The 24,507-nt window shown below is 48.2% G+C and overlaps 1 protein-coding gene across 2 annotated transcripts in view; it reads right to left on the reverse strand.

Moving 5' to 3' along the window:
- The window catches only part of TDRD6 (tudor domain containing 6), a 1,091,010-nt gene that overhangs the window by 128,484 nt on the left and 938,019 nt on the right, over positions 1–24,507 (reverse strand). For both annotated transcript variants that reach the window (XM_069236084.1, XM_069236083.1), the window contains one exon: positions 8,266–8,352. In XM_069236084.1, the coding sequence (XP_069092185.1) occupies positions 8,266–8,352 (87 nt within the window). The remainder of the gene's footprint in view (positions 1–8,265; positions 8,353–24,507) is intronic.

Consider the following 24,507-nt stretch of genomic DNA (forward strand, 5'->3'; position numbering starts at 1 on the left):
GGCACTTCAGCCGTCCGAGGCTTCAGGTGAAGGCCTGGAGGCTACCACCACAACTGCCAGCACCGCCACCTGCACCGTGGCCAACACCGCCACCAGCACCACTGCCAGCAGCAGCAGCCCCAGTGGGCAGCTGTCCGAGGCTGCAAGTGAAGGCCTGGAGGCTACCACCACCACTGCTTGCACAGCCACATGCACCGCAGCCAGCAACACCACCTGCACCGTGGCCAGCACCTCCACTGCACCGCGGCCAGCACCTCCACTGCACCGCGGCCAGCACCTCCACTGCACCGCGGCCAGCACCGCCACTGCACCGTGGCCAGCAGCCCCAGAGGCTGCAGGTGAAGGCCTGGAGGCTACTACCACCACTGCCTGCACTGCCACCTGCAGCTCAACTGGCATACACTGAGCAGCCTTCACCGCCAGACAGCAGTGTGTAGTGGTGACGAACAAGTTACTTACCTTCGGTAACGCTTTTTCTGGTGGATACACTGAATACCTGTGGATTCCTCACCTTATGAATTCGATCCTTGCGCCAGCATCAGACGGAAAGTCTTCTTCCTAGCTGTCTACGTCGACGAGGACGTCATAATGGCACGGCTCCGCGTGACTCCGTCTGACGTCAACGTGCCAATAAGAGGTCCCCGTCGGCGTATTAGCGTAAGTTTCACCTCACTTTTTTCGTGCCTTTAAAGCAAATAGGAGTAAACCGACCATGAAAATTGATAAATAATATAGAAAGATATACACACACAAAAACCTTTATCATTTAAACAATCCATTCTTATTGAGAGCTGGAATACATAAATATACAAAATAGAGAAATATCACTATATACATATAAATATACATATATATGAGCTTTCATATATGTAAATATAAAAATATAAGAATAAATATTAATCTAAATACTGCAAGATAAGAGTGTAACCAGGCAGGCAACGGGGAGGCGGGAGGGACCGTGAGGAATCCACAGGTAGTCAGTGTATCCACCAGAAAAAGCGTTACCGAAGGTAAGTAACTTGTTCTTCTGATGGATACAACTACCTGTGGATTCCTCACCTTATGAATAGAGTCCCAAGCAGTACCGCACTCGGTGGTGGGTGCCCACCTGATTACACTAAGAAATCTTGCAATACCGATCGAGCAAAGTGAACGTCCCTCCTCATCTCAGAGTCTAAACAGTAATGTTTCACGAAAGTATGGAGGGACGCCCAAGTTGCCGCTTTACATATACCCATCAATGGAACTCCCCTCGCCAAAGCCGAGGATGCGGATTTAGCCCTAGTAGAGTGGGCCCTGATACCTTCAGGAGGGACCTTTTTTGCCAAAGGGTAACAGATCTTTATACACAAGATGACCCACCTGGAAAGTGTCCTTTTCTGTACAGCCCTGCCCTTTTGTTGACCAGCATATCCAACAAACAGCTGCTCATCCAAACGAAAGTCTTTAGTTCTTTCGAGATAAAAACTCAGGGCTCTCTTAGGGTCCAACCTATGGAGTCTCTCTTCTTCTTTAGACGGATGGGGAGGAGCATAAAAAGCAGGAAGATTGATATTCTGCCCTAAATGAAAAGGGGTGACAACTTTCGGCAGAAAAGCAGCCCTGGTTTTAGAACCACTTTATCAGGGAAAAACACAGTGAAAGGAGGCTTAACAGAGAGCTCCTGAAGCTCCCCAATCCTCCTAGCAGAAGTAATTGCGATCAAGAAAACAGTCTTGAAGGCTAAATATCTCAATGGACATGAATGCATGGGCTCGAAAGGCGAACCCATTAAGAATGTTAAAACAAGTTTTAAGTCCCACTGAGGCATGTGAAAAGGAGTAGGAGGAAAGCTATTCACCAAACCCTTAAGGAACCTATGTACAATGGGAGACTTAAATAAAGACGGCTGATCCGGAAGGCAAAGAAACGCTGACAGAGCTGCCAAATAACCCTTAACTGTAGCTATAGCACAGCCTTTCTTCGCCAAACTGAGAACAAACAAAAGTACATCTGAAAGATGGGCCTTTAAAGGATCTTTTTGGTTCTCTCCACACCACAACACAAATTTTGTCCACCTTCCGGCATAAATAGACTTAGTGGAGTGTCGCCTGGACAATAGTATAACATCCACTACATCTGGTGGGAGAGAAAAAGAACTCAGGTTGCCCCGTTCAATCTCCAGGCATGAAGGTGCAGGCTCTGGAGGTGGGGGTGTAGACCCTGCGATTGAGAGAGGAGATCTGCCCTGAGCGGGAGACGGAGCGGAGGGCCCTGAGAGAGCTGACGTAGGTCTGTATACCATACCCTTCTCGGCCAGTCCGTTGCTACCAATATGACTTGGGCCCAGTCTTGACGAACCTTCCTCAAAACCCGAGGAATCAAGGGTATGGGGGGGAAACGCGTAAAGCAACTGGCCGTTCCAGGACATCTGAAACGCGCCCCCCAACGCCCTTTGCATCGGATACTGGAGGCTGCCGAATAACGGGCAATGCGCGTTCTCCCGAGTGGCAAATAAATCTACCTGAGGAGTACCCCACATCTCGAAAATGTGGAGGACTAGATCCGGATGGAGACGCCACTCGTGATCTAATGAGAAGTGACGACTGAGAACGTCCGCACGTACATTCAACACTCCGGCCAACTGATTTGCTATCAAGCAAATCTGATGGTCCTGAGCCCAGGACCAGAGTCGTAGGGCTTCTCGGCAAAGAAGATACAACCCCACTCCTCCCTGCTTGTTTATATACCACATCGCGGTAGTGTTGTCCGTCAGGATCTGAACTGACTGAATGCGAAGGGAAGGGAGGAAGGCCTTGAGCGCCAAACGTACAGCCCGCAATTCCAACAGATTGATATGCAACATCTGTTCCACTGGAGACCAACGACCCTTGATCTCCAGGTCCCCCAGATGAGCTCCCCACCCTAGAGTGGAAGCATCCGATATCACTGTGGCCACCGGAGGTGGTAGTGAAAAAGCTCTCCCTTGGGAAAGGTTGCCGTCCACTGACCACCAATGAAGATCCGCTACAGTGTCCCTGGAGATCTTTATTGAATCCCTGAGATCCCCCTTGTGCTGGAACCACTGTCTGCGGAGACACCACTGAAGAGCCCTCATATGCCAGCGAGCATGAGTGACCAACAGAATGCAAGAAGCAAACAGACCTAGCAGGCGTAAGACTTTGAGGACTGGAACTGCCGCTCCTCTTTGAAACAAAGGAATCAGCGCCTGAATGTCCCGTACCCGCTGAGGCGGGGGGTAGGCCCGAAACCATGTCATGTCCAATACTGCCCCTGTGAACAGGAGGCGTTGAGAGGGCTCCAGGCGAGATTTGGGTACGTTTACCGAAAAACCCAGATCGAACAACAACTGCGTTGTCATTCGCAGATGAGACAATACAATCTCTGGAGACTTGGCTTTGATCAACCAATCGTCCAGGTAGGGAAACACTGCTACCTCCCTCTTTCTGAGATGTGCTGCAACAACTGCCATCACCTTCGTGAAGACCCGGGGTGCTGAAGTAAGACCAAACGGGAGGACCGCAAACTGGTAATGTTGCGATCCGACCACAAAACGGAGATACTTCCTGTGCGACTTGATTATGGGAACATGAAAGTATGCGTCCTGCAAGTCGACAGACACCATCCAGTCTCCTTCGTTCAACGCCAAGAGCACCTGCGCTAGGGTCAGCATTTTGAATTTTTCCTGCTTGAGGAACAAATTCAAAATCCTCAAGTCTAGGATCGGCCTTAGACGACCGTCCACTTTGGGAATCAGGAAATATCTTGAATAACACCCCTGACCCCTTTCCTGCAACAGTACCAACTCTATAGCACCCTTTGCCAACATGACTACAACCTCCTGTTGCAACAACAGAAGATGTTCTTCTGAACAAAAGGAGGGACGGGGAGGGAAGGGAGGAGGAAACTCCTGAAAGGGGAGAGCATAGCCCTTTTCCACAATTCCTAGCACCCACGAGTCTGTTGTAATTGACCTCCATTGCTGCAGAAAAAGACTCAATCTTCCCCCTACAGGAGAAGTGTGACTGATAAAGTGGGGAAAACTAGGGCTGCTTCTGCTGTTGTCCACCAGAGGAGGATGAAGAAGAAGAGAGCTGCTGGGCTGGACCTCTAGCCCTACCCCTATCTCGCCCTCTGAAGGCACGATAAGGCGGGTTGGCAGGTTGCTGGGCATAAGATTGAGACCTACGAAAGGCAGAACCTCTAGCAAACCCTCAAAACCTACAAAAAGGCATGTACAATGTAGCAGAAGGGGTCTGCAAACCCAGGGACTTAGCTGTAGCCCGACAGTCCTTAAACCGTTCAAGGGCAGAGTCTGCCTTGTCCCCAAACAGCTTTTCCCCATCAAATGGAAGGTCCATTAAAGTGGATTGTACATCCGACGAGAAGCCCGAAGACCTTAGCCAGGCATGCCTTCTCGCAGCTTGCGCATCCAAGAAAAGGGCCCCAAAAGATTTTTGCACTTTCTGTGGCAGATCTTTTGCCATCTCCTTAGCAGAGTCCATTAGGGCATGAATGTATCTGCCTAGCACACAAGTGGAATTGGTAGCTTTCAGGGCCATGCTGCAAGAGGAGAACATTTTCTTCGAGGATTACTCCATCCTCTTGGATTCTCTGTCTGTTGGAACACCAGGGAATGTACCAGGGGCAGATTTTGCAGAACATGACGCCTGAACCACCAAGCTCTCCGGAGTCGGGTGACAAGATAGAAAAACTGGATCTCCTGGGGCACTCCTATGCCTTCTCGCCACTGCCCTGTTCACCGCAGGAGATGTCACTGGCTTTCTCCACAGGTCCATAATAGGCTCAGTCAAAGCCTCATTAAAAGGCAACAAAGGGTCAGCACTGGAGGAAGAAGGATGAAGAACCTCTGTGAGCAGGTTAGTCTTAACTTCTGCCGTGGACAAAGGCAAATCCAGATAGTCAGCTGCCTTCCTCACCACCGCATGGAAAGAGGAGGCCTCCTCAGTAAACTCCCCCGGAGAAGCAATGTCCCACTCCGGGGAAGTATCCAAACCACTTGCAGTGGCAAGTCCCTGGAAATCATCAGAAGGCTCTATCTCACCTTCCTCAAGCCTTCTGTATTCCTCTTCCTCCAGAAGCCTCAACGCCTTCCTTCGAGATCTTAAATGCGTCTCCAGAGCCGGCGTCGACAAAGACTCCATCAACGCCGATGATCTCAGACCTTGAACCGGTTCCGGAAGGCTCCCGGATTCAACCGGCGCCAGAGCCGGCCTGAAGTCGGCAGATGACCTCCTCGACGCCGAATGTACAGAAGGAGATGGCGACGGTCTGGATGAGGCCACCAATGACGCCGGATGGCGCGGAGAAGGAGTCGGACGAGAAGCAGACGGATCCACGGTCCCAGGCGAAGGACTCATGCCAGGGGAAACCCCAGGCGCCGAACCACCAGGCTCTGTAGGGCAGAAGGGCATGAATGGAGCAGCCCTGTACGACGCCGGCGAGCCCAAATTGAATGCCAATGGCCCCGTGGGACCCGCCGGTGCACCAGCAGGGGCCATGGATTGGATAACAGCATACATTGCATTCAAAAATGCGGCCGGATCCGTCCCTGGAGTCGGGAAAACCTGATACTGCTGTGTAGACGTCTGGGGAACATCAGGATCCCTCGGCGCCGGTGAGAAGCGAGGACTACCTTGAGTGACCTCAAACTGAAGGTGCCGGTGACAACCCCGGACTCTCCGGCTGAGGCGTGACCGTAGCACTCATCTCCCACGTCTTCTGGCGCCGTGACGAACGAGATCTCGACCTCGAACAACTCCTCGATCGGCTCCGCTCCGAACGGCGCAGAGAGTCATGACGGCGCCGCTTCTTCTTTGCCTTGGCCAAGAAGAGCTTTGCTTCACGTTCCTTCAGAGCTTTCGGATTCATGCTCTGGCACGAAGAACACCCTTCCACATCATGCTCGGAGCTTAAACACCAAATACAATCCGAATGGGGGTCGGTCACTGACATCCGACCCCCGCATTCTCTACACAGTTTAAACCCGGACTTCTTCGGAGGCGACACTGTAACTTCAAGAGATCGCTACAGTAACCTGGCCCGTTGCCAGGAAGAAAAAAACATTGGAGTCGAATGCACGGAAAAAGGAAAAACTGACGCTAGTACGCCGACGGGGACCTCTTTTTGGCACGTTGACGTCAGACGGAGTCACGCGGAGCCGTGCCATTATGACGTCCTCGTCGACCTTGACAGCTAGGAAGAAGACTTTCCATCGGATGCTGGCGCAAGGATCAAATTCATAAGGTGAGGAATCCACAGGTAGTTGTATCCATCAGAATGAAACACACTGGGCACAAGGCCCCCTCCAGAACCAGTGGAAGAAGGCATCCACTCAGCCCCTCCTTGCCAGGATGAAGCACAGTGGGCACAATGCCCCCTCCAGAATCAGTGGAAGAAGCCATCCACTTGAGACTGTGGCTTTGCACTCCCCAGGACCAAGCAGTGGGCATTGAGTCCCCTCCAGGAGCAGTGGCATTGTACCATCTTCCAGCTGAGGTGCCCCCCCATTCCCCATCCCTGAGGTGCCTGTGTGTTTTCGACTTGATGCCCCTGCAGTATTCTATCCTTATTGAGGCAGGAGTCAAGTGTGGCCTTGGCCTATGTGTTTTGACCCAGTGGGCAACGGACATTTTTGAGTGGGCATTGTACCTCCTTTTGCATATATTGTATATACTGTTATTTCTTTATGAACATATTTCTTAAAATTACTAATATTACACTCATTTTACTCCATTCCTTTTGTCCTTGCATTATTTCAGAGGGTTACGAGGTGTAAATGTGATGTTGTTGCATGTGTTTGTGTGTATAGTGTTGGGGGTGACGTGGGGGTGTTGTGTGTGTGTCACTCTCTTTTTCCTACCCCCATCCCCTGTGTGATATGTGCAGTACTCACCGTAGTCGTCGTCGCCAGCGTTCATGTTCCTGGTGTATGAGAAGGTAGACCAGCATGGGGAACACCTGCAGCTCGGGCTCAATGGCGTTGTGGTTCTTCCTTGAGTGTCGAGAGGTGAGTCGTTTCCTTTCTGTGTTCTATTTCCGCCGTGCTTTTGATGGCGTTGGTACCGCCCCGGAAAAGCTGGAGGATGGGCAGGTTGTAAATGCTGTGGGCGGTACACTGTCTTCCGCCTGGCTGTTGGCAGTTACCACCACAGTGTTTGTTGCTACCGCCGTGGCGGTCAAAGTGTTAAAGTGGCTGTCTGTGTTGGCGGTTTCTGCCGTGGTCATGATTCCATTTTTGTTACTGCCAGCCTGTTGGCGGTATTACTGCCATTTTATCACCGACTGCCAGGGTTGTAATGAGGGCCTAAAATTCTAATTTCACGCAGTCTCTATGGTTCGCTTCGACCGGGAAAGAACCATTTGAAAATATTCTTCTACAGACAAAACAGGTTTATTAACAGTAAATAAATTAACTTAAACAAAGCAAACAGTGTTTTATAAAATGGAATTTTCCTGTACTACATAACCATCCTTAACTTTATTTTTTAATAAAAGCAACAAAATAGATGAGTGCAGCATTTTATAAAAACAAAATGTGCCTGTTATAAAAATCAGTTTTGAATCTAACTGCAGGAAAATAACCATGTAAAAAAAGAACTAAGTGAAGTTGGGGTTCTGGTAACATTTACATATTACTCAGCATTCAACCTCTTGATTCATGCCATCAAAAGACCTTGAAAGCTACATGTGACAATATTACATGTATAACCCTCACATATAAATTATCCTCTCATACATTTTGAAATGTTAGAAACAGCCCTTATAAGTACCACAGCAGCGGATGATTTTTACGAGTTTGTACAGACAATTCCAGGATGGAGGAGAAAATTGAAAAGGCAACAGTAACCAATATCATGCACTGAGTAACTTCTTCACCTGCAGAATATGTACTAGTGTCTGTTTTGTCATGTGCTTCTTCTAGACAGGGACATGAAAGGGACATCTGATTTCTCACACTCAAACAGATTGCAGGTAATGTGCATATGAAAGCAAGAAATAAACATCAGAAGCAAAACGCTGGCAAACATAAAAAATGGTTCAAAGAATGTAGTTACAAATCAATTTGCAGAGTTAAATAAGGGTTTAATCACCAGTTTTACCAGTGTACTAGACAGCTTTTTTTCTCAAGTTTTTATGACGGATATTGATTTAAAAAAAACAAGTGCAATTTAGACACAGTCATGTTCCTAGAACATGCAATTAATACTGTTTATGTAAGGGACAGCTGTGTGCTTGGATTACCTTCAAATATGTGGGTTGAACTAGGCATTTTGCTCCCTGGATTTGCATCAAGAAGGATCACCGGTAACTCTTCACCCAAAGTAAGCCCTTAAAGAGAAGCAATGTTTAGTAGCTTGCTTAAATGAACCTTACATTCTCTAAGTAATGGTCTTTGTGGTGGGTATTCTATAACTGTGGATTCCTCACATTTAGAATATCCCCAGTGCTAGGCTTGATCCATAAGATTTAACAGACATGCTCCCTCTAGCTTGTACTGTGTGGCTCTGGGTTGTTGGTGTTCTGCTCCATAAGTGACAAACTGAGCCACGTATAGGCACCTCCTCTGCGTGCTGATGTCAGTTTCTTTCGTGGCCCTGCCCATTCCCTCAGATGCATAGCACAACAACAATTAGAGGTACCCATGTGCAGCTCTCTAGATTGTTCCTTTTCCCAACTAAAAATGTCCCACAGAACCCACAGATTATGGAGGAGAGGGGGTGGTGGTGAATCTGTGTTTGCATACAGTATCCACGAGAAAGAGTGCAAATTGTTCCTCTGTTTGATACCGCTAACCACAGATTCCTCACGTTTAGAATAGATACCAAAGCACTACAGCCCAAGAAGACAGGTCTGTGTAATGCCATTCCGTCAGACGTGCCTTGTGAACATGTGTACCAATGCCCATGTTGCAGCCTAGCAGATGTCTTGGATAGGCAGCCTGCATGCCAATGCAGTGGTAGCAGTCCATCTTAATAGATCTTAACGCAGAGAATTATCCACCTGAAAAAGTAACTCTTCTGCACTGCCTTGCCTTTCTGTGTCTAAAAAACCCCACAAAGAGATGATCATCCACATGATGATACACAGTGACATCAATGTAAAAAATCAATGCTCTTGGGATCCAGCCAATGGAGTGTCACCTCTGCTTTCAAGGGGTGAGGTGGAGCAAAGAACATTGGGAGAGCAAAGCGATTTTGTAAGAAAATGCCACTGTTGGCATGGTGACCCCCGACATTTTGCCTAGTGTTGATGCCAGCTTTGATTGGAAGTGTCTTGGGTCCCTCCTAACTAGGCCCCAGCACCAGTGTTCTATCCCTAAAACTGTACCTTTGTTTCCAAAATTGGTGCAGCCCTGGCACACAGTGAAGTCCCTTGTAAAATGTATCCCTGGAACCAAGGGCCCAGTGGCCAGGGAAGCTCCCTAAGGGCTGCAGCATGTATTATGTCACCCTAAGAGACCCCTCACTCAGTCTACACACACTGCTTTGCAGATTGTGTGTGTTAGAGTGGAGAAAAGACAAAGTCGACATGGCACTCCCCTCAGAGTGCCATGGCAATAAACCACTGCCTGTGGCATAGGTAAGTCACCCCTCTAGCAGGCATTACAGCCCTAAGGCATGGTGTACTATACCACAAGTGAGGGCATAGTTGCATAAGCACTATGCCCCTACAGTGTCTAAGTCAATTTTTACACATTGGAAGTGCAGGGTAGCCATACTGAGTATATGGTCTGGGAGTTTGTCATTACAAACTCCACAGCACCATAATGGCTACACTGCATACTGGGAAGTTTGGTTTCAAACTTCTCAGCACAATAAACCCACACTGATGCCAGTGTAGGATTTATTGAAAAATGCACGCAGAGGGCATCTTCGAGGTGCCCCCTGTATGTTAGCCAACTGCTAGTGCAAGGCTGACTGGTCTGTGCCAGCCTGCCACTTCCAGGCGAGTTTCTGTCCACACCTTTGTGCACTCTGTGGTCAGAAACAAAGCTTGTCCTGGGTGGAGGTGCTTCACACCTCCCCCTGCAGGAACTGTAAAACCTGGTAGTAAGACTCAAAGACTCAAAGGCTCAAGCCTGGTGTTACAGTGCCCCAAGGCACTCCAGCTAGTGGAGATGCCCGCCCCCCAGACGAGAACCCACTTTTGGCGGCAAGTCCGGAGGGATTATGAAAAAAACAAGGAGGAGTCATCCCCTCAGCCAGGTCCAACCCTAAGGTGACCAGAGCTGAAGTGACACCCTCCTTTAGAAATCCTCCATCTTGCTTTGGAGGATTAGGACCAATAGGGATAGGGATGTGCCCCCCTCCCCAGAGGGAGTGGGCACAAGGAGGGTGTAGCCACCCTCAGGGACAGTAGCCATTGGCTACTGCCCCCTGACCCTAAAACACCCCTAAATTTAGTATTTAGGGGCGACCCTGAACCCATCTCTTCAGATTTCCTGACGACCTCAAGAAAGAAGGACGACTGCCGAGCTGAAAACCCTGCAGAGAAGAGAAGAGAAGGAGACACCAACTGACACGGCCCCAGCCATACCGGCCCCTTTACTGCTTCGAAAAGCTGCAAGAAAAGAAGCAACGTGTTCTGCAGGACCAGCGACCAGGACCAGGGCACAGCCTGCATCACCGAGGACCAAAAACCTCCCATGGACCGCAGACCTGCCTGAAGAAAAGACCAAGAAACCAACTTTAAAGGACTCTCATCTCACTCCAGAAGCATGAGCCCAACTTCTCTGCACCCGACGCCCCTGGCCGGTGTCCAGAGAAACCAGCTATCCAGAGAGGTCACCCAGGTGACTCTGACGACTTGTCCACCCTGGGCTGACCTTCCTGCACCCCCACGACACCGCCTGCAGAGGGAATCCCAAGGACCCCCCTGACTGTGACTGCTCGGGACGAAGATACCTGATGCCTAGAGAAGCACTGCACCTGCTGCCCCCAGGCCCGTGAGAAACAGACCACTGGTGCAGCAATGACCAGCAGGCGGCCCTCACTCTTGCCCAGTTGGTGGCTTAGCTGAGAGGCCCCCCTGTGTCATGCCTGCAGCGCCGAAGTGACCCCCGGGTCCCTCCATGGAGTTCTATTGAGAACCCGACGCCCTGTTGGCACAATGCACCCGGCCGCCCCGTGCCGCCGAGGGTGTTGTTTTTGTGCCTACTTTGGTCCCCTCCAGTACTCCCCCAAACCCCCCTGATCTACCCTCCGAAAACTCAGGTACTTACCTGCAAGCAGACTGGAACCAGATTACCACCTGTCTCCATAGGCGTCTGCGTTATTTTGGCTCCTGTTTGACCTCTCCACCTGACCCTGTGCTGCTGGGTGTTTGGGGTTACCTTAAACCGCCCAACGGTGGGCTACCTATGACCCGGAGACTGAACTTGTAAGTGTGGTACTTACCTCAGAAAGAAAATTAGTTACTTACCCATAACTTTAGTTCTCCAGTATTGGAATCTCATTGATTCACATGCTTGAATCATTGCCCATCGTTGAGATGGGAGCCCCCGGTATATTTAACCAAGTAGTATTAACAAAGGTTTAAAACTAAAGGCCTCTCAGTTTAACACTATCAGAGTCATTTTAAGAAAAAGGACCAAACTTCAGGGTCCACCAATCAGGCGACACCAGCCGTTAGAACCTTCCGTCTGGGTGCGCAAGAACAATATTTAAATTCCAAGAGGGAGGCGGAGGTCTGAATGGTGGAGACACTCTGAAAAGCCCTTTTAGAAATTGTTTAATCAACCTAGAGGACCATAACGAAGGTAAAGATTCTGAGTGTCTATAAGACACAAATCGCTGCCAGATGAACCTTTATGGAGGAATGCGCAAGCCCTGAGTGTGCTAAATGTAGCAAATAAAGTAGCATCTGTTCTGGAGATGAAGAAAGAGGCTCAATTTGTTGCTGATGACACCACAAACAAAACATTTCCACTTACATGAGTAAGTCTTGTTTGTGCTAATTGCTCTGGCCTTGAACAGAATATTCCTGCACTCCTGCGGATTGTTTAAATGTGCAAACTCACGGTGCTCAGGAGCCATGCTGATTACCGCACTGATTGAGGATTCAGATGTAAGATTTGTGTGTTGTTCATTGTTAGCAGATGCAGAGATATTCTTAGTGAGATGTGAAGCTTCACTGACAGGAGAAGAAGCTCCGTGAACCAATGTTGACAAGGCCAGTACCGGCCTATTAATATTAGCGTGGATGGTTCTCTCTTCATCTTGGTTAGGACTCTCGGGACCAAGAGAATTGGCGGAAAAGCATAACAAAGATTGGTGACCATGCTATGAAAAACATTCCCCCATGATTCCTTCTGGGGAGGCCAGCTTGTGAAGTATCGGCATTTGGTGTTCGACAGGCTGGTGAAGAGGTCAAGGTTGGGTGTTCCCCACTGAGACAAAATGTGGTTGACCGTGGACTTGTCCAGTTACCAATTGTGACATATTGATTTTTGCCTGCTAAGCGAGTCTGCTATCCTGTTCTGTATGCCTGGAAGGTGCACTGCTGTGAGGAGGATGCCATGCTGCACAGCCCAGCTCCAAATCTCCTGAGCTTCCCTGGAGAGAGGAAGAGATCCTGTGCCTCCCCGTTTGTTGAGGTAATGCATCGTAGTGGTGCTGTCTGTTCTTATTACCACTTCTGAACCGGTAATCTTTGCGAGGAAAGCCTGTAAAGCTAGACAGACCGCTTTGAGCTCTAGCATATTGATGTGCATTGTTTGCAACTCCACTGGCCACTTATCTGTAGGTCTTGTAAAACCGCTCCCCAACCCTCCAGAGAGGCATCTGTGGTGATTGTCCACGTGCTGGGCGATGAACAAAAAACAGACTGATAGTAAGATGATGTTTCTGAAACCACCACACCAGAGCCTTGGTGATTGCTGGAGTAATTTCTATCTGATCTTCGAAGCTTCCTGAAACCTGGAGCCATTGCAGATTGATCTGCTCTTGCACGGGGCACATTTTGAGTCTGCAGAGAGGAACTGAAGGTATGCATGAGGACATCATCCCCAATAAGGACTTGTACAGGTGTACTGGAATGTATTTTTTTCTTTGTATTGATTTTGCTAGAGATAGCAGTTTCTGTTGGCTTTCCACAGTGGGGCAGGCAGTGGTGGACTGAGTGTCCAGTTTTGCCCCTAGAAAAGTGATCGCGCATGATGGTTGAAGTTTGGATTTTCCCCAGTTGATGGTCAGGCCTAAGCTGCTGAGCAAGGCAACGCACTTTCTTGTTGACCTGCGTGCTGCCGCATAGGTGTCTGCTTTTATCAGCCAGTCGTCTAAGTATGGGAACACTTGATGTTTTCTCCTCCTGCGAAAGGCTGCAATAGGAGCTAGGCACTTCGTGAATATTATGAGAGCTGACTTTAGGCTAAATTGAAGGGCTCCAAATGGAAAATGGCTTCCGGCTACCATGAATCTCAGGTATTGTCTGTAGGCTTGGTGAATGGGGATGTTGAAATAAGCATCGTTTAGGTGTAGGGTAGACAAAGTCTCCCTGGTTCAACTGCAGAAGGACCTCCTGCAGGGTGATCATGCGGAAATACTTTTCTCAAGTAGGTGTTTAATTCTCTGAGATCGAGGATTGGTCTCCAGTCTTTCCACTTTTTGGGAATGAACAAAGAATCTGGAGTAAAAACCTTTTCCTCGCTGTGATGGAGGCACCCTTTCTATTGCGCCCTTGAGGAGCATTTTGTTGATCTCTCTCTTGGGTTGTTCTGGATACTTCGAGGAAGTTCTTTGAGGAGGATTGGGAGGAGGCATTTGGACAAACTCTAGTGGGTGTCCACACTTTTTTTTTTTTAGCTGTAAGACCCACTTGTCTGATGGTATGGTTTGCCATTACTGGAAAAACAAAGATATCTTTCCGATGAGAAATTGGGGAGGGGGGGGGGGGGCTAGGGGGTAGCTGGGGCCTTGAAAACATCATGCTCTGCGAGCAGAGTCTTTAGTTGGATGAGCTGACCGCCCCCTGGAGGCAGACCTGTTATACGCCACTTGTGCGGCTGTCTTTGGGTATAATGTTGTCCAAATTGCTGAGAGGGGGAAGGAAACAACGGATATCTGAATTGCTGGTAGCCTCCCCTATATGAAGGCATTCCACGCAGTCTCGTGGCTCGAAAGAAAGGCCTCTGAAACTGGAGTGTCCACAAAGATCTTGCTGTGTCTGTGTCAGAATTAATCGACTGCAATGCCTCGTCAATATGCTTGCCAAACAGTGCTTGACCATCAAAAGGAAGATCCAGGATCTTATTCTGCACTTCCGGACGGAATGATACAGCCTTTAACCAACTTTGCCTTCGTAGGACAGCCGAACCTGCAAGCTGATGAAACGCAGTGATGGCTGTATCCATTGCACAATCTATTATCTCCGCCAATGTGCGTTCTCCCTCATGCAACATCTTTTTAGCTTCCGATTTAATGTCCTCTGGCAACTGATCAAGATATGGGGCGATGTCTGCCCATAATTGTCTATCATATCTGGCTTACACTGCCAGGGAGTTTACCGCTCTTATAGTGAGACTAGACATTGATGAAAATATCTTACTGATGTTGTCTAATCATCTGCCCTCTTTATCCGGAGGTGCAGAAATTGGAGCAGAGGGATTTTTGGATCTTCTCTGTGCTGATTGCGTTCCCACCAAATCTGGATGCGGGTGACCAGTCAAGCATCCTGGGGCATCCTCCGGTGCTTTGTACTACTTATCAAAGCGAGGAAGTACTGCTGTGACTGCTGCAGGGTTTTACATAACCTTCAAACCCTCCTCCCATATGTAACTGACTAGTGGTATGGAGTGTACTGATTTCTGCAAAAGCTCTTTAAAATCATACAGAAAGCAATCGGTTTGCTTGGATGGCATTGGAAGTGCAAAACGCTTAGCTGCTCTTTCAAAAAGAATATGGAATCCTCCAATGTCTTCTGGAGGTGAATCTGTTTTTGGATGAGAAGGAGGAGCTGGAATATTATATTCATCCCACTCCGACTGGTTGTCGAGGAGCTCACCTTCCTCTTGATCTCCCTCCGATATTTCAGTGTCATGTTGTATGGTCATATCCGGTTTGACCACATTCGCTAGTGGTAGAGTGGTTGGCCTCTGACGGGGGTGGTTACCCTTGAAACAGGCAATGAAGGAGGCTGCGGTTGCACCTGTTCTGGAGGAGGAAAAGGCCTACTATAATCGGTTAGCATCAATCAGATCAGTAATGAGCTTGCCATATACACATCCTTCTGATATGGCTGATCCATAGTACTGTGGAACATAAGTTTCGCCGTACCCCTCATTGTAATCCTGATACTTTTATGTTCAACTGTGAGGGGCTGTGTGCTGTCCCAAATGGCCCCTCATCATCTGACTCGTCATCACCCTCCAAAAGATGTACTGGAATTAGAGGGGTTATCTTACTAGGAGACGTATGCTCTGGAGCAATTCTTGCTGTTTCCTGACTTCTGCAGATTACCTCCTACCCCCCCACTTGTCGACGAGCTCGTCAATGGAGCTGTAGACGCCTTTGTCGATGGTGTAGTCATCAATGTTGTCCGCATGGAAATTTTAACCATCGTTAATGGGGGAGCTAACGGCTATGGGGTCATCGATGAAGATGGCAATGAGGAGACTGTGGTCACTGCCGTCGACGATGACGTGTAGGTCAACGCTGTCTTCGTTGATGGTGGAAGTCTCGTTGTTGACGATGTCATCGTCTGCACGACCGTCGAGGTATTATTGTGGAAACCGCCGTCAACGGTGAAATGGCACTCACCGCTGTCGACTGTATAGTTTTTGCCAATGGTCTGTCAATCGTAGGAGAAGAGAAGGGCCTTTTAAAAGGTTCAGCAGACTTAGATGGAGGTACAGAAGATGATTTTCTAGGCATTTCGGAACTGCTGACATGTCCTCTTTCCCCTTTTGTGGAGAATTTGTGAGGTGATAAAGGGCTGCGGCCCTTGTGAAACCCTGAGGTGGTCTTTTTGTGGGCCTTTCTTGGCTGCTCTGAGGAAGATCTTGAATGAGATCTAGGTTTCTTAGATGACTTTCTGGACGATGTGGAGGAATCCTGGTTGTCGGGTTGTTGTAAGGAAATGCCTTCCTTGGCATGGATACCCCCTGACTTTGTTGCCTTTTGCTGATGCCAGTTATGATTGAAAGTGGGCAGGGACTCTGCTAACCAGGCCCCAGCACCAGTGTTCTTTCCCTAACCTGTACCTTTGTTCCCACAATTGGCACAACCCTGGCACACAGATAAGTCCCCTGTAAATGGTACCCCAGGTACCAAGGGCCCTGTGGCCAGGGAAGGTCTCTAAGGGCTGCAGCATGTATTATGCCACCCTGGGGACCCCTCACTCAGCACATGGACACTGCCTCACAGCTTGTGAGTGCTGGTGGGGAGAAAAAGTCTAAGTCGACATGGCACTCCCCTCAGGGTGCCATGACTACAGCCCACTGGCTGTGGCATAGGTAAGTCACCCCTCTAGCAGGCCTTACAGCCCTAAGGCAGGGTGCACTATCCAACAGGTGAGGGCATAGTTGCATGAGCAATATGCCCCTACAGTGTCTAAGCCAAACCTTAGACATTGTAAGTGCAGGGCAGCCATAAAGAGTATACGGTCTGGGAGTCTGTCAATTACGAACGTCACAGTTCCATAATGGCTACACTGAAATTAGGGAAGTTTGGTATCAAACTTCTCAGCACAATAAATCCACACTGATGCCAGTGGGGGTGTATTGAAAAATGCACACAGAGGGCATCTTAGAGATGCCCCTTGCATGCCAGCCGACTACTAGTGTTAGGCTGACCAGTTCCTGCCAGCTAGCCACAACCAGACGCATTTCTGGCCACATGGGGTGAGTGCCTTTGTCACTCTGTGGCCAGGAACAAAGCCTGCACTTGGTGGATGTGCTTCTCACCTCCCCCTGCAGGAACTGTAACAGCTGGCGGTGAGCCTCAAAAGCTCATGCCTGTTACAGCACCCCAGGGCATCCCAGCTCGTGGAGATGCCTGCCCCTCTGGACACAGACACCACTTTTGGCGGCAAGTCCGGAGGAGATAATGAGAAAAACAAGGAGGATTCACCCGTCATTCAGGACAACCCCTAAGGTGCCCTGAGCTGAGGTGACCCCTGCCTTTAGAAATACTACATCTTGAGCTTGGAGGATTCCTCCAATAGGAATAGGGATGTACCCCCTCCCCTCAGGGAGGAGGCACAAAAAGGGTGTAGTCACCCTCAAGGACAGTAGCCATTGGCTACTGCCCTCCAGATCTAAACACACCCCTAAATTTAGTATTTAGGAGCAACCCTGAACCCAGTAAATCAGATCCCTGCAACCTACAACAAGAAGGATTGCTGACCTGAAAGCCCTGCAGAGACAATGGAGATGACAACTGACTTGGCCCCAGCCCTACCGGGCTGTCTCCAGACTCAAAGAACCTGCACAGTGAGGCATCCAGCAGAATCAGCGACCTCTGAGGACTCAGAGGACTGATCTGCACCTAAAGGACCAAGAACCTCCAGAGGATAGCGGCTCTGTCCAGAAACAGCAACAAAACTGCAACAAAGAAGCAACTTTAAAAAGACTCTCACTTCCTGCCCGAAGTGTGACTCTTCACACACTGCACCCGACGCACCGGGCTCGAGTTTGGAGAAACCAACACAGCAGAGAGGACTCCTAGGCGACTCCAATGACATGGACACCCCGAGTTGACCCCCCTGCACTCCCACAGCGACGCCTGCATGGAGGATCCAGAGGCTCCCCCTGACTGCGACTGCCTGGTAACAAGGAACCTGACGCCTGGACCCAGCACTGCACCCGCAGCCCCCAGGACCGAGAGGAACCGAACTCCAGTGCAGGAGTGGCCATGAGGCGGCCCTCTGCCTAGCACAGTCAGTGGCTGGCCCAAGAAGCCCCCCCCTCTGTGCCCTGCCTGCATCGCCTAAGTGATTCCCGGGTCCCTCCATTGCTTTCAATAGCAAACCCGATGCCAACTTTGCACACTGCACTCAGCTGCCCCTGTGCCGCTGAGGGTGTGCTTTGGGTGCCTGTTTGTGTTTGTGTTGCCGACATGGACAAGAATCTTTTGCCCACGTTGATTAGGCGTTTGCCTTCCTTATCTGGTGGAGTAGATATAGGCGTCAACGGATTCTTGGAACGCCTTTGGGCAGCCTGGGAAATGAGAGAATCTGGCTTTGGGTGCCCTGTCAAACACACTGGAGAGTACTGTGTAGCCTTGTACTTTTTATTCAGCTTCTGTGGAACTGTAGCTGGCTTCTCCTTAATTTTAATGTCTTCACTCCAAATAAAGTCTTGATTGGAATTGCTCGCACCGACTTTGTTGCTTGTTCTTTAAGTCATGGAGGAAGCAAGCATGCTGACTGAAACAGATGCTGGTAAATGAAACCATGTGGCCGCTCTATCCATTAGATTATGAAAACCTCCTATATCCCCCGGTGAAGAATCTGAGGCGTGAGGAGATGGTGGTGATGGTGTAGGTGCTAAATATTTGTCCCATTTATCGTTAGGATGTTGGGGTTTTGAAATCTCTCCTTCCCTTTCATCCTCTGAAGAGGAAACGTCCTCTCTGGGAGGGACGGATATTTTAGACTTAGGTGTAAGCATGGGAGTTGCTGAAGTTGGGGGTATACTCCTTGGTGTAGCAGGAGAGGAAGGAAGAGGCGGCTGCGTCTCAGCTGCGGTTGGAAACCTCCTTTTATAATCCTGTAATAGGCTGCAAGTCTTGAATTAAAGAGGCAGGCATTTGCAGTGTCTCTTGGTTGGGGTAAAGGCTCATAATAACGTCTTTGATGAGTATAATAGGATTGATGCTGTTCGTACTCATCCTCCTGATATTTGACATGTAACTGGGATGGGCTATGCGAATCACCAAACGGCCCTTCATTCGACTCCTCCAAGTCTAGCAGGTGACTAGGAAGTAAGGTTGTTACCTTACTTGGTAATGTATCTGCCGGATAAACAGTAGAACTAAATATCGTAGGCTTGAAGGTCGGGAGATAGAGAAGAAATGGAGAATCACACTGCCTTGACTGACAGGAACTAGTGGCATCGCTGATACCAATGGAGTCGACGACGATGGTCCTGTCAAGGGTGTTGGTGTCATTGATGATTTTTCAGCCCCCGCCGGTCTCGTCAACGGTGACGTCGTCGACAGTGCTCTCGTCGACAATGGTGTCAAAGACAATGCTCTTGTCGCCGATGGTGTTGACAGTGCCCTTGCTGTTTATGTTGTCATCGAGGAACCCTTCAACGACAAGGTTTTTTCTGGAGCAGCTTTCGTTGACGGCTCACACGATGGATATGCCTTATCAGTGACTCGGACTAAAGGAATTGGAGCCTTTATAACAGACGTCGACGTAGTCGACGACGGGTTTGTCAACAAGACGGTAACTGTGGAAACCGTCGTTATAGACTTGAATTTAGGTGAAACCTTTCTGGAAGTGGAAGGCTCTGATGAAGGAGAACAGTGGCAGGAATCCTTTCTGCGACGAGGAGAGGATGGCTCAGAGGAAATTGAGCTTTGTATGGTATTGGCACCCTTTTTATGGTGCGTCTTGTGATGTTTCCTGCTTTTCTCAGCCTGCCCCAGGTCCGCAGATGTGGACCTTTTATGAGGCCTTTCTGTATCACTCTCCTCACCAGAAGTGATTTAGCCTTTAACCAGATGAACAGTTATCCTTCTCTGTCTCTAAGGGTTTTAGCACAGAAGTACAGGATGTAGGCAATATAAACAGTCCTTATGTGGATCATCCACATGCAGCCTCTTCTTGCCACAGGTCTTACAAGGGCGGAAAAGGCCTTTTCTGGAAAAATCAGACATCTTCTGAAGAAAAAAGTTGTCTTGAGAGACAAAAACTGAGCAGAGCTCAGGGAGGCTCCCTTCACACTACGTGTGGTAGAAAATCTGAGGGAATGAGCCTCTTTGGGGAATATTCTAGAGGGTGCAGGAGCCTGATTGGTCATAAGTCAAGTTTTTTTTTTTTTTTTTTTACAAAAGGACATGGATAGGCTATATGTGTGATTTTGCTAGCATTATAGCCTTTGGAAATTTTTATTTACTGATTTTTTTAGTATACTGTGGGACTCCCACTTCAACGACTGGATAATTTAAGCATGTGAATTTATGAAAGATCCAATACTAGATAAGTGTGGAGTACTTTGGAGAACTCTGGAGAAAAAGCACCATAAAGGCACCGATCTGACGTCGTGAGTCAAGCTGGCTTAACTCAAACGCGACCCAGACTGACTTGCAGATTCATACAGTTGAAAAGCTCAGGAGCCCCAGACTTCCAGGATTTCACCGGGGGCTTCGGGAAAGGCAATCCGACAATGCTGACTTAAAAAAAGCTTGCTGTGGAGGGTCGTTCGACGTCAGAGAAAAAGCTCCAAAAAAGAGACAAAGCCCGAACATAAAAAGTTTGTAGGTAGAATTCTTCACTGAGGGTTCCAGGGAGGTCAGATCCAACCTGCAACTTTGTCCTGGTGGGACAAATCTTCAAGAAAAAGTCTAAGTCCGAAGGTAAACTTTTGATCAAGGCCTCCCATTTGCTGAAGCCGAACAGGGCTCCATTGCAATCGGCCTCAAATTTTGACTTTGCCCTGGTCGAGGTGCAACAAGATATCCCAAGTAGTGCTTTTAGTTTCTATGTGCCCAAAACAATTATTCTTTATAAAAAGCCCAGGGGGAAATATCCACGCAATGGCCTCCTGTAAGCCAATTACACCTAAGGTTGATTGGCTCTGGCGAGAGTCTGAAATGAAGTTGTTGGAGTGCCAGTCCTAGACAAAGGCATGGTTCAGACTGGACTGGGAGCGTCGGTATGATTTCAGAACAGAGCTCAAGGTATGGTCCGATTCACCTCTGAAATGACTACTTTTGCATCAACATCAAGGGGACCGGCGTGGAAGTCTACATGGGAGTCAGAATAAGAGCTGAGTTTTGGAGTCCGATCACCCTAAGTGCATGTCAATGAGATCTAGAAAGGTGCCAAAAATGTGCAACATGGCCTCTCTGAAGGCCTCCATTTTATGCAATGTTGGTGACAGACCAGCAAACAAACTCTGGGTGCACTGGGATCAGTTGCAAAATCGTCTCTTCAGCAGGGAACGGAGAGCAGGATTCTGAGGCACCCTGACATCCTCACGTCTTCCCAGGTTTAGAGTAGCAGGGCTGAAACGATTACTGTCTGGACTTTTGGTACTTCTGTTTAGTTTGACTCCCGGAAGACTTGGACCTTGATGACCAGTCGATGGGAATGTCAGAGTGACAATGGTGCCTACCCATGAGATTTTCAAGTTTTCGTTCAGTGTTCGGTGATGCACAGCTTTCAGTTTCAAATAATCTTGGAGTTCAAAATGCTGCACTTCTCACAGGAACTGGAGTCATGCACTCAACTGAACCATCAGAGGCAGACATCACTGGGATCTGCCACATATCTGTTTGCGTCAGTCTCTACAACTCTAAAATCCTGTAGTTCGGATCGCTTGCATGCTGGTAAAAGAAATTTGGAGAAAAAGCTTGCCAAGGACATGAAAAAGATGTAAGAGAGCTCTGGATACACGTTTGAGGGCGCTGAAAGAACAAAAATGATAGCACACAGACGAGGAGCCAATATGGGGATCTGCTTATCACTTACAGAGCGGAACAACTGCAGTGTACAGCTGCATAGTACCACCTACCGGCACGTTGGAGCATCACTGTTTTATCTTCCTGATCCAGTCCTGTGTCGGGGGATATTCTAAAAGTGAGCAATCTGTGATTAGAAGTATGCATCAGAAAAAGGATGAGGATCAAACTGAATTCAGCTCAGTAATTAGTAAACATTAATCAATAATTTCAGAAAAGTGCTTGAATCACATATCACAAGAAAATGTTTATTAACATCACACTTTGACAGTGACAAAATACACATTACAAAAGTAAAGCAAGCATCCTCCTATGTCTGCTTTAGCTCTGTTCTATTATCACCTATTAGCATACATACATTAGGTATGTATGCATCACTTGTGGCTGACTGATTGGTATTCTATCCAGGATTACAATCCATATATTTTTGCATACTGTATACTATAATCGTCCTTATATTATATCAAAGCAGTCTGAGCTTACCACACGTTATTTGAGGCAACTAAAAATAACCACATGTGAAATAAATGATATATAAGCTAAGTCACGCCATGCTGTACATGCAAATAAGTTACTCACCTGCAATGCTCCCTTTAATTTTTATCCTCGGTGTGCAGCTGTGTAAGGTCTTTCTGTGCTGCAGCCAAGAGTACGTGGTCCAAGAAACTGACAGTGCATGCAAGCGCAACTATCAAAATCAGTGGTGTTTGCCACTGTAAAATTTTGTATCCAACCAAAACAAAAACAGGAGTATTTTTACAAATATTACTCCATGTAACAGGTTCTTAAGGCAGTTCTGTGACAGAGACATATCTCTCGGACATGAACCATTAAGTAACATCTACACCCGAAGTATATAAACGAACAAGTTACTTACCTTCGGTAACGATTTATCTGGTAGAGACATTCTAGTTGCAGGTTCCTTACCTTAGAATTTCCCTTAGGCGTCAGACTGAATCTGAGATCTTCCTTCGAGCAGTACCCTTGCACGCCGTCAGGTGGCATTGGTCGACTCCGCATGAGTTGTTGGCATCGTGGTCACCCGGATGATGTCGTGGTTGTATGCAGGCGCCACCCCCCAGCGTGCTGACATCAGTTTATTTTCACGACTTTGCACACCAGTACACACCAGTAGGGCAGAGCCATGAAGAACACTGAATGGAGGAGGCAGAACTAGGGCCGTGAAAAAGGAATCCCTGTCCCTTGAAATCAGCTGGCAGTAAGGGGAGGATGGGTGGGTCGGTAAGGAATCAGCAACTAGAATATGTTTCTACCAGGTAAATCGTTACCCAGTGTAAGTAACTTGTTCATCTGAAAGAGACTTCTAGTTGCATTACCCACGCAATACCATCCTCTGTGGAGGGCTGTGAACCAAGATCAAACTAGAAAGTTCTGCAGGACCAAACAGCCAAAATAGCCATTTCTGTAGACCTGACTGTCCAGGCAGTAATGTTTAGTTAATGTGTGCAGGGATGCCCATGTTGCTGCCTAAAAGATATCCAAGACAGGAACTCTGCGTGCCAATGCTGTGGTGGCAACACTTGCTTTGGTGTAGTGAGCACGCAAGCACTCGGGGCTTTGCTTCTTTGCCAAAGCGTAGCACATTTCGATGCAGAGCATTACCCATCAGAAGATGGTACGCTTCTTAACCACCTTCCCTTCCCTCGCAGCCACATATCAAACAAAGAGTTGATCATCCACCAGGAAATCACTAGTACGATCGAGGTAGAATGTAAAAAGTAGGCAAAGTGATGGATTGGCCTCCGTGAAAAGGCATAACAACCTTAGGAAGGAAGGAGGCCCTTGTATGGAGCACCACTTTGTCAGCTTGGACAGACAAAAATTGTGGCTTGGAAGAAAGAGCTTGAAGCTCACTTACTCTGCGAGCAGAGGTGATGTCAATAAGAAAAGGAGTCTTGATAGTTAGGAGCCAGAGGTAACAATTGTGCAGTGGCTCAAAAGGGACACACATAAGGTAAGTTAGTGCCAAGTTCAAGTCCCACTGGGGCATAATGAAAGGGGTTGGTGGAAACATATGAGTGAGTCAGTGAACTGCTCTGCCTCTGTGTAGCTCCTCCATCAAGAGCAGCCCATGTAGGACTCGCGCTCTGACCCCAGTCAGGAGTTAGAGGCTGTAGGAAGTTGGCTCTGTATATACTATTTCAAAGTAAGAAATAGTGTGCACAGAGTCCAAGGGCTCCCCTTAGAGTTAAGATAGTGGCAAAATTAGATAATTCTAATGCTCTATTTTGTGGTAGTGTGGTCTAGCAGTAGGCTTATCAGAGGGTAGTGTTAAGCATTTGTTGTGTACACACAGGCAATAAATGAGGAACACACACTCAAAGACTTACTCCAGGCCAATAGGTTTTTATATACAACAAATATATTTTCTTAGTTTATTTTAAGAACCACAGGTTCAAGATTTGAATTAAACACATAAAATGCAAGGTACTTTACACAGGTAAGTTAGGAACATTGAATAAAAGCAATATCATATACAGTCTTTGTTAAAATGGCAATAAGCTATTTTAAAAGTGGGCACCGTGCAAAAATCAACAGTTCCTGGGGGAGGTAAGTAATGGTTAGTTTATCAGGTAAGTAAAACACTTACAAGTCTGCATAGGCAGCCCACCGTTGGGGGTTCAAGGCAACCCCAAAGTTACCACACCAGCAGCTCAGGGCCGGTCAGGTGCAGAGGTCAAAGAGGTGGCCAAAACACATAGGCTCCTATGGAGAACAGGGGTGTTCTGGTTCCAGTCTGGCAGCAGGTAAGTACCCGCGTCCTCGGGGGGTTTTGTAGAACACAGGGGGTGGGGGGGGGGGGGGGGTAGAAACACAAGTAGGCACACAAAAC

This window comes from Pleurodeles waltl, chromosome 5 (assembly GCF_031143425.1).
Source record: "Pleurodeles waltl isolate 20211129_DDA chromosome 5, aPleWal1.hap1.20221129, whole genome shotgun sequence".
NCBI classification, from domain to species: domain Eukaryota; kingdom Metazoa; phylum Chordata; class Amphibia; order Caudata; family Salamandridae; genus Pleurodeles; species Pleurodeles waltl.